Below are 8,614 nucleotides of genomic sequence, written 5' to 3' on the forward strand. Positions count from 1 at the left end.
GTGCCTCTTCATAAAGACAGGACTGTCTTTGCTTTGGCCCAAAATAGCAACAATAGTTTAAACTACTTATGCTTGGCATTTTAAAATGGGCTGTTCACTACATGTGCTCTGCTCTCCCTTCCTCCAATTGTTCCTGTTAGCTGTGTTCTTTCCATGGCCAAGGCACTTGGTAATTTATACCCTGTCATCGTCAGTTTGGGCCCCTGCTCTGAACTGAATTCACACCTTATATGGCAGCAGTTCCCAGCCCTGTTCCTCCTCGCTCCAGGACAGTGGGACCAGTGTAGGGGGGCAAAGGAAGACACTGCCATCACCTTCCAGTAAAGCTCACAGGACTCTGAAGGCATGTGTAACACAGCTGCTGGGGGCGGGAATGTGCTAAGGAGAGAGGCAAGACAGGCTCTGTCTGAGAAAGATAAACTGTTATTACATGGGAATGAAGAAACTACACCAGCTTTCAGGCATGTAAAGCCTTTCTTCCAGGATCAGGAACCACTGATTAAGGGCTTAATCTGTTGTGGGGCCTGAGAGCAAGTCTGTGCCAACTCCTAGCATCAATTTGCAGGGTTATGGGGAAAGGGTGCTACAACAGGAGCACAGCTCTGGGAAAGAGTCTGGCTTGCACGTGAGTTTCTGCCCCCTTTGCCAGTGGATTCAGCTGCTGCCTTAGGATTTGCTTCTGAAGAGGATGGAACTGCCTCTTCCTCCTCACTTGGACAGCCCCTGCTCTTCCTTTGGTGGCGAAATGGGGATGCGCCAACAACTGGGAGGGTGTTGGACTCTGCTGCTGCAAGGTGCTTATTGAGAGTGTACCCCCATATCAGCAAAGGCTGTGGGGTACACCCTGGCTGAATCAGCACAGCACAAGCTGGTGCCAACACTGCTCACCTTGGAGGACTCCAGCCCTTTTAAAGCTCAGGGGGCAGCACAGGAGCCTGGTGCCAGGTTCAGCCTGGTACTGTGCCGAGAGGAAGGTGAATAGTCAATAATCCACCCTCAGCTGATCACAGGGATGAGAGGCACAGGCCGAGGTACCAATCTGCCTGGTGGTGCTGGTGCAGCTGCAGGACAGGCTCCGTGGGTCTGGTGCAGCTCCAACACACAGAGGAGCACAGCTGCTGTGGCTGTGCTGGCTCATGCTCAGATAAAGGTTCAAATATCACACTCCCTGCAACTCGCACCAGCATAACTAAGCACGGAAAACCTGCATTTCTCCAAGTGCTGGAGAGGTCAAATTCTACCAGGTGTCAGCAGAGCCCTGGTACCTGCTCCCCTGCATGCAGCCTCAGCAGCAGGGGAGGACAGATGGGGGCTGCTGGAAGAATACATGACTAAGAGCCACATACGGTATTGATGGTACTTTGGGAGTCTCTTAGGTAACGTCTAAGCTGGCTGTAGTAACGTAAACTAACCTTTTGTTTGACACCAGGCTTCGCATCCTTGCCAGCCCCTCTCTGGCCTTTGGAGTGAGGGCAGCTGTGTGGTTCCTGCCCCTCCTTTTTTTCCGATAGTATTTGGCTCCTAAATTCAGTACTGAACTCAGAGCAAAAGTAGCTCTGAACAGCAAAAGCTATTCTACCTTAGCACCATAGGAGCTGACAACATTGGCCATAGCACAGAGCCTGCATGTGGCAAAAGAAGACCAACAGCTCTGTGCAGGTGCCACTACAGCTCAGACTGCCAGATCAAGTCCCCAGACGGCCCTGCAGAGATCGCCACGGCTGGTAGGTACCTGCAGAAGCACAGCAAAGCCCACCTGGCCAAGAGGCAGAACATGGGAGAAGCTGGAGGCATCGACTGTGCTTTTACTCAAGCCTTGCTTTCCTCACCCCCATGTGCACCAAAGCAGGCAGCAACTGGGCAGAGGGCCCTCCCTGAGGCAAGGGCCCATGTGGAACTGGAAGCAAAAGGCAAGTCAGGGATGCTTCCTCCCAGCCCCACAGCAGGGGTGGAGCCTGGGGAAGTGTCAGGTTTGATAGCTGATCAGGAATGGAGGGCAAGTAAGTCCTCCTGGCTAAAGCTTCCCTCCATGGATAGAGCTGCTGCACTTGTGATCAGCATGAGGATGTGGCAGGTGACACAGCCACCTTACCTAGAACAGATACAGAACTACAGCCACAGCCTGGCATCCTCCTTCTCCTAGGACTTCAGGGCTGTGCTAGACTGAGACTGCCTGTAACATAGCTCTAAAGAACAAGAGCTCCACCCCCTGCCCCAATCCCAAGTCTCAGAAAGGAGGAGCTTTGGCTTTATGAGCCATAGGCTTTTCTTCCCTCAGACTTCATAAAAAAGTCAAGTTAAAGCACTTTATTAACGTTTAAAATACTGTACAGTGTGTAAACCAGACTTTCCCACTCCCCACACCAAACTCGTGCATTTATCTGATGCTCTGGTGAATGATGCTGCTTTTGATGCTGTTCGCTTTCTCTTTCTCCTTTTTCTTTATGGGGTCCATCTCGAAACAGCGCCAGAGCCTCAGTGTTTCATCAGCAGCTGCTGAGGCCACTATTGCACCATCAGGGCTCATAGTCATGTTCAAGACTCTTGCAGTGTGACCTGAGGAGGAGGTGTGCGAGTCAGGAATGGGCTGATCACTGCACACCCTGGTCCCTCTGGTTCTACTACCACGGTGACATTTACTCCTCTTATGCCCCATGATCCCCACCGGTTTGCGGAGGTGTCCCCACACTATGCCAGGGCAGCAGGAATTCCCACCCTAGGCATGCATTTGGAGCAACAGCATTCTTTTGGCAGCCCCAAGAGGGCATTCCTTGAGCAGCACACACCCCTGGGCACCATCCTGTATCAGTGATGCTTCCAGGTTAGACCCTTGGTCTGCTCAGACCAAGGATCACATCTGCCTCCGGCCTCCAGCAGCCCTCCCTTCCCCAGGCAAAGGGCCCAGCCTACCTTGCAGCTCTGTGACCTTGACCATTGTAGGGTACTTCCATATAACCAGCTGATTCTGTGCAAAGCCATGGCCTGAAATTAGTTCCTTGTAGTTCGTTGACCATAGGATAGAGCAGACCTGGCAAGAGGCAGGAATACAGGTAAGAGAAGCTGCTTGTGCTGATGCTCAGCACCCAGAAATGAGCATGGTCCCCTCCTCTCCCATGCCTCTGGGCTTCACGAGCCAGCATCTCTGTCCAGGCATCCCACCAGAAGGTGGTTATGTCCAAGCTGACATTCATGTCTCACCTGGGAACGGGCATCAACAGCACAGAGGCAGGTGCCAGAACACACATTCCAGATGCGGATATGCCTGTCACTGGTCCCACCTCCAGTGGCCAGAACACTGGATTGCCATGGACACCACGCCACAGCCTGCAAGAAGAAGGTTAACCCTAAGACATGCAAGGAGCAACCTGTGCTTAGGCAGTGCCACACATCTGCCTTGCGCACAAACACCTGCCCACAGCTGCCCTGTGCTCACCTTGACAGCGCCTTGGTGCTGAGTGAAGGTTTGGACAGGAGTAAGTCCTCCACTGCCCCCGTGGATACTTGGCCAGATGTTCACTAGATTGTCATTGCCACCACTAGCAAGGTGGCGGCCATCTGGAGACCATTTGAGACCACATACCTCCTGTGTGTGGCCAGCAAGCGTGGCTACATGATGCTCAGCCACTCTGACATCATGGTGATGGATGTGGCCGCTCCGTGCCCCACTACAGAGAGAAGGATTGTGGGGTCAGGCTGTGTAGATTTTCATGAAAAGCCATTTTCATGAAATAACAGCTCTACGCTGCCCTTCACATCCCACCAGCCGCTGCTTTACCTGGAGAGGATGTAGCTCTTCCAGCTTAGGCAGCCCACACGGGAAGAGTGGCTGGTCATATTGCGAAGACGTTTCTGCTGCTGGATGTCCCATAACTAGAGAATCATAGAATCAGAGCATGGTTTGAGTTGGAAGGGTCCTTAAAAGCCCATCCTGTTCCAGCATCCCCTGCCATGGGCAGGAACACCTCCCACCAGACCAGGCTGCTCAAAGCCTCATCCAGCCTGGCCTTGAACACCTCCAGGGATGGGGTAGCCACAGCTTCCCTAGGCAGCCTGGGCCAGTGCCTCGCCACCCTCGTTGTAAATAATTTCATCTTTGTGTCTGGTATAAAAGTCTTCCCCCTTCCAAGTTAAAGCCTCACCCTGTCACTCCATGTCCTTTTAAAAAGTTCCTCCCCTCACTGCTTTTGATGCAGCTCAGGACACGGCCTTCTGGGCTGCAAGCGCATGTTGCCAGCTCATGTCAGGCTTCTCATCAATCAGCACTCCAAGACCTTCTCCACAGGGCTGCTCTCAACCACATCATCCCCCATCCTGTACTGAAACCACAGATTGCCCTGACCCAGGTGAAGCAGAGCAGTGAGTTCTCCAGAGGATAAGGAAACCCCAGTCCCATTGCTTTGCCCTAGGAACCTCACTGCACAGGGTCTAGCATTCAGCCTTGTCAGTATGGGAGCAGGGATTGATTTGTATCTCAAACCTACAGAACAGAGGAGAACTCGAGGCATCAGAAACCCCAAAACCAAACTATGCCTTGCTGCTGCAGCGGCTCACTGGCTGTGGACATTTCCAGCCCACACCAGTCAAGTCAGAGCACATTGCATCCTTCTTGTGCCAGCCAAGCCTTTGTCTCAAGGCCCCACAGCTCCAACAATCCCTCAACACCTCCAGTTTTCCTCCTGTACTCACCTGGACCTCAGCGTTACTTGTGCCAATGGCAAGGTAGTTTCCTTCTTCAACCCAAGACACAGAGGAAACGTACTCAGCTGTGTGCTCCATCTCCATCAGCTTTATAATTTCCCCTGTGGTGTGGTTCCACAGATAGACGGAGGTGTCCAGAGCCACTGCCAGGAAGTTCCGAGTGCTCCAGTCAATGAGATTCAGATCTACAGTTTGGAATAGCAGTGTCATTGTGCTTCCCTGAAGAACTCTGCCCTTCCACCAGTGCTGATGCTGCACCTTCCACCAGCACCAAGTGTGCATGCACACATGCAGACACACAGGCAGGGAAGGAGCTGCCTTCTGGGTATCACCATGCCCAGCTTGGGGGTCAGGTAGCCCTGAGACAAGTCACCTGCGCAGCACTCAGGACCACTGTTCCCAAAAGGCTACACAGGGACACACCAAAAGTGGCCCATGGCAGTCCGAGTGCATCAGATACTGCAACAGCCCAGGCAGAGTTCCAGTTCCTTGGACCACACCATCCTAGGAACTGCACTCCGCTGCAGAACCATCTCAGTGCCCAGCACTCAACATTGTGGCCCACTTACAATAGTCATTGCGGATCTCCGGGGCATCCAGGATCCGGTCTGGCATTGACGGAATATATCTGGCACTCTTCTTGCTGGATGAAGGCGTCATCTTTTGACTGTAGAGCACTTTCAGGTTGTTCTGATAGCCTGTGTGCAGAGAAACACTTTTGTTAACCCAAGTTACTGTTTCCTCCCAGCTAAGCCCTGCACACCCAAGATGAAATCCTTTCTAGTAAGAATGGAGTCCCGAGAGCGGAGCAACTCTCAGAAGAGCACAGGGCGCTAACAGCCCTGGCAGTGTGAGCTGCTGAACCAGGGGCAGATCTAGGTCTGAAATTCAAAGGCACAAGTTTAACTGACAAACACTTGGTTTTCTGTATCCCATTACATTTAGCGAAAGTTAAGGTACAAAGCAAACAGCAGGGAGTTTGAAGCTTTTGCAGACATCAGGAAGGTTTGCCACTTGCAGTACCAGGAAGCATCAGGCAGCTTTTGTCAATCAATTCACTGTAGCTGTTACACAGCCCCTGGAAACCTAAGGATTAGAGAGACTCCAGTATGCACAGCAGCTCTGAGGAGCCAGTTGATCCCTCCTGTGTCCACATATAGGGTCCTCTGTGTTGCTGTTCCCCTGCCCGGGTATCTCCAACTGAGTGGACTCAGTCTTACCTTCCAGAGCATTCTGTGGCTTTCCACTGAGACGGAGGATCTTTGACTCTTCTATATCAAAGCCATTCAGATTCACTGCCCAGGCTTTCTGGCGTTCCTACAAAGACAATCGACCCTCAGCAAGATGCATTTGAAAAACAAAGCCCATGCTTAACTTAAAACTGCACCTGGCACAGTACACACCTAAGCCTCCTTCTCCTAGAATCAGGAGGTGCACAACCATGGGATTGGGAGTCAGCTGCATCCATCTAGCTCAAAGTGTTTTTTCCTCACACTGGCAAGCAGTCTTGCTCACATTCTCATACAGAAGAGTGGCAAGTTTAGTGTGTCCTTGCCAGCGGAGAAAGCCACAGCCACAAGGAACCAAATGCTTCATAAATAGACTTCAGAACACAGTATATATATTCCACAATAGCTCCCCATGTAGACACTGTCCTGGAATAGCTACCAGCAGCAATTTCACTGGGGACAGGCTCACAGCTTTGTCTCTCTGTTGCCTGCTCTATTTTAAAGCCTCTTTAGCCCAAAGTTGTGTTTTGCTACCAGAAGTGATAGAGGCTCTCCCCTGTGCCTAGGGAAACATCCCTACAGAACAGCTACACTCACACTCATATGTACCTATTCCATTCACAGGCCCTACAGCTTCTGCTTCATCCTAAGCTCTTGAGGGCCAGAGCTGGGAGCAGTGATGTTGGTGCTGTCAGCCTCATGCACTCACTTGATAGAGCTTAGTCTGCTTCTCTATGAAAGGCCAGGAAGGATCAGCTGTTTGGCAGTGACCACTGTAGTAATTGTAACTTAGAAACATGCTCACCTTCTTGGTAGGCGACTCCTCAGCAGGGTCATTCTCTTTGGTCAGGAGGAAATTAGCCATCTCCATCCGCATGGTGTTGCGGTTGGGAATGTAGCGATCCGGCCCAGCATTTGTTGGAGTCTTCTGGGTTTTAGATCCAGATTTACCTGCATTCACATGGATAAACATTGTCTGACAGCTACTGAACAGCCTGTATTGAAGCTTTCATGAGACAGCAAAGCCAGTGCTTTTCCACACCACACCTAGCAGACAAGCAGGACTCAGAGCTTGGGCCATCCAAATCACAATTAACTTGTATCTGTGTCCCAAGACTAATAGCACTAGTTGAGGACTGTCAACAGGCAACTCCTTAGGTCTAGCACAGCAATTACAGAATTCACAGACAAAGGGAGGATGCAAAACGACTGTAACAGCCTATAAAGCTATCAGAAACCAGTTCCAACAGACAGCTGTGCCAGAAGGGCTCAGCAGCTCCTCCAGCTTCAGTGCTTAGAGCTCTGCCCGCCTCCTGCTGGCGAGGAGAATGCGGGCCACATCCCAGGAGCCAGGCAGTGCAGCGCACCTCCTCCTGCCCGAGCAGGAGCCTGGCACAGACCCCAGAGCCCCTCAGCTCCAGGTGATGCTCCCCACACCGACCCTCTGCTGTCGGTCATCCCCACTCACCGGGTGTCCTGGACGGAGTCTTGCTGCAGCTGTGGGAGCGATTGGCCGGTTTCATGGGGGACATGCCGATGGTGGGGCTGCACCCGGGGCCGCTGCCCTCCTTGGCTTTGCGTTGCCAGCGAGCGGGCGGCGCGTTGGGGATGGTGGTGTCCAGCTTGAGCAGCCCGTGCAGGTCTGCCTCGAACACGAACTGCGCCATGGCCTGCGGGGACAGACAGGCTGTGCCCCCCACAAGGGCTGCTCCAGCCCAGGGCTCCTCAGAGCCCCCAACACCCAGGACACAGAATGGGATGGAGGGAACCTTAAAGCCCACCCAGTTCCACCCCCCTGCCATGGGCAGGGGCACCTCCCACTGGATCAGGCTGCTCAAGGCCCCATCCAACCTGGCCTTGAACACCGCCAGGGAGGGGGCAGCCACAGCTCCCCTGGGCAACCTGGGCCAGGGCCTCACCGCCCTCGTGGTGAGGAATTTCTTCCTAATGTCTAATCTAAATCATCCCCCTTCCAATTTAAAGGCTTTCCCTCACATCCTATCACTCCATGCTCTTGTAAAAAGTCCCTCCTCAGTTTTCCTGGAGCCCCTTTCAGCACTGGAAGCTGCTCTAAGGTCTCCCTTCTCTTCTCCAGGCTGAAGAACCCCTCTCCCCCTCAAGGTCCCCCTCTCCATCCTCACTCTCGACTCAAGCCCCAAGGTCCCCGTTTCCTTTCCCTTTCCCTTTCCCGTTCCCGTTCCCGTTCCCGTCCCCCGTCCCCCGTCCCCCGTCCCCCGTCCCCCGTCAGGCCCGACCTGCCCCACTCTCACCTTCAACCGCAACCCAAGGCTCGCGGCCCCCCCAGCACCGGCACCGCTTTTAAACCCCGCGCGGCCGCTCCTCCCATTGGCTGCTTCAAACCCAAACGCCGCTTGCGGCCACGGCAACCGCCGCGCACCGCCTCGCCATTGGCTGCGGCCGCGCGTCGGGGAGGGGCTTAAACCAGTGGGCGGGGCTTCACCAACTGGACGCCCCAGTGGGCTGGGCCGCTATCACTGGGCTGCTTCGTGGGCGGGGCTTCAATGAGTGGGCGGGACTTCCACCGCTAAGGGACTCCTTGGGCTTGGCTTCTACCGCTGGGCAGCTCAGTGGGCGGGGCTCCGGCTCCGCCGGCAGCTCAATGGGCTTGGTTTCCCTCAGTGGGCTTGGCTTTAAGCACGGGGAGACTAAGTAGGCGGGGCTTCGCT

The 8,614-nt window shown here is 53.7% G+C and overlaps 1 protein-coding gene across 2 annotated transcripts; it reads right to left on the reverse strand.

Moving 5' to 3' along the window:
• Nucleotides 1–2,311: 2,311 nt before the first annotated feature.
• Nucleotides 2,312–8,324, reverse strand: CDC20 (cell division cycle 20). 2 transcript variants are annotated; one of them, XM_054073709.1, is made up of 11 exons: nt 8,198–8,324; nt 7,396–7,597; nt 6,733–6,878; nt 5,919–6,015; nt 5,268–5,396; nt 4,687–4,883; nt 3,776–3,870; nt 3,434–3,665; nt 3,199–3,324; nt 2,911–3,028; nt 2,312–2,556 (listed from the first exon to the last, which is right to left on the reverse strand). In XM_054073709.1, the coding sequence occupies exons 2-11, from the start codon at nt 7,592–7,594 to the stop codon at nt 2,378–2,380; spliced, it is 1,518 nt and encodes a 505-aa protein (XP_053929684.1). In that variant the 5' UTR covers nt 7,595–7,597; nt 8,198–8,324; the 3' UTR covers nt 2,312–2,377. The 2 variants fall into 2 exon arrangements, with proteins under 2 accessions (XP_053929684.1, XP_009557205.2); XM_009558910.2 differs by lacking the exon at nt 8,198–8,324 and having other exon boundaries at nt 7,396–8,015.
• Between the last annotated feature and the right edge of the window lie 290 nt (nt 8,325–8,614).

This window comes from Cuculus canorus, chromosome 8 (genome assembly GCF_017976375.1).
Source record: "Cuculus canorus isolate bCucCan1 chromosome 8, bCucCan1.pri, whole genome shotgun sequence".
NCBI classification, from domain to species: Eukaryota; Metazoa; Chordata; class Aves; order Cuculiformes; family Cuculidae; genus Cuculus; species Cuculus canorus.

What these genes read in the sequence shown, in the direction of transcription:
- CDC20 (XM_009558910.2), bottom strand. Translation starts at nt 7,729, where the DNA reads ATGGCAGGGGGGTGGAACTGGGTGGGCTTTAAGGTTCCCTCCATCCCA. An exon ending in CAAGTAACGCTGAGGTCCAG is followed by an intron (nt 3,871 to 4,686) that starts GTGAGTACAGGA and finishes ATGATTCTCTAG; the next exon opens with TTATGGGACATCCAGCAGCA. An exon ending in CAAGGTCACAGAGCTGCAAG is followed by an intron (nt 2,557 to 2,910) that starts GTAGGCTGGGCC and finishes CCTCCTCCTCAG; the next exon opens with GTCACACTGCAAGAGTCTTG.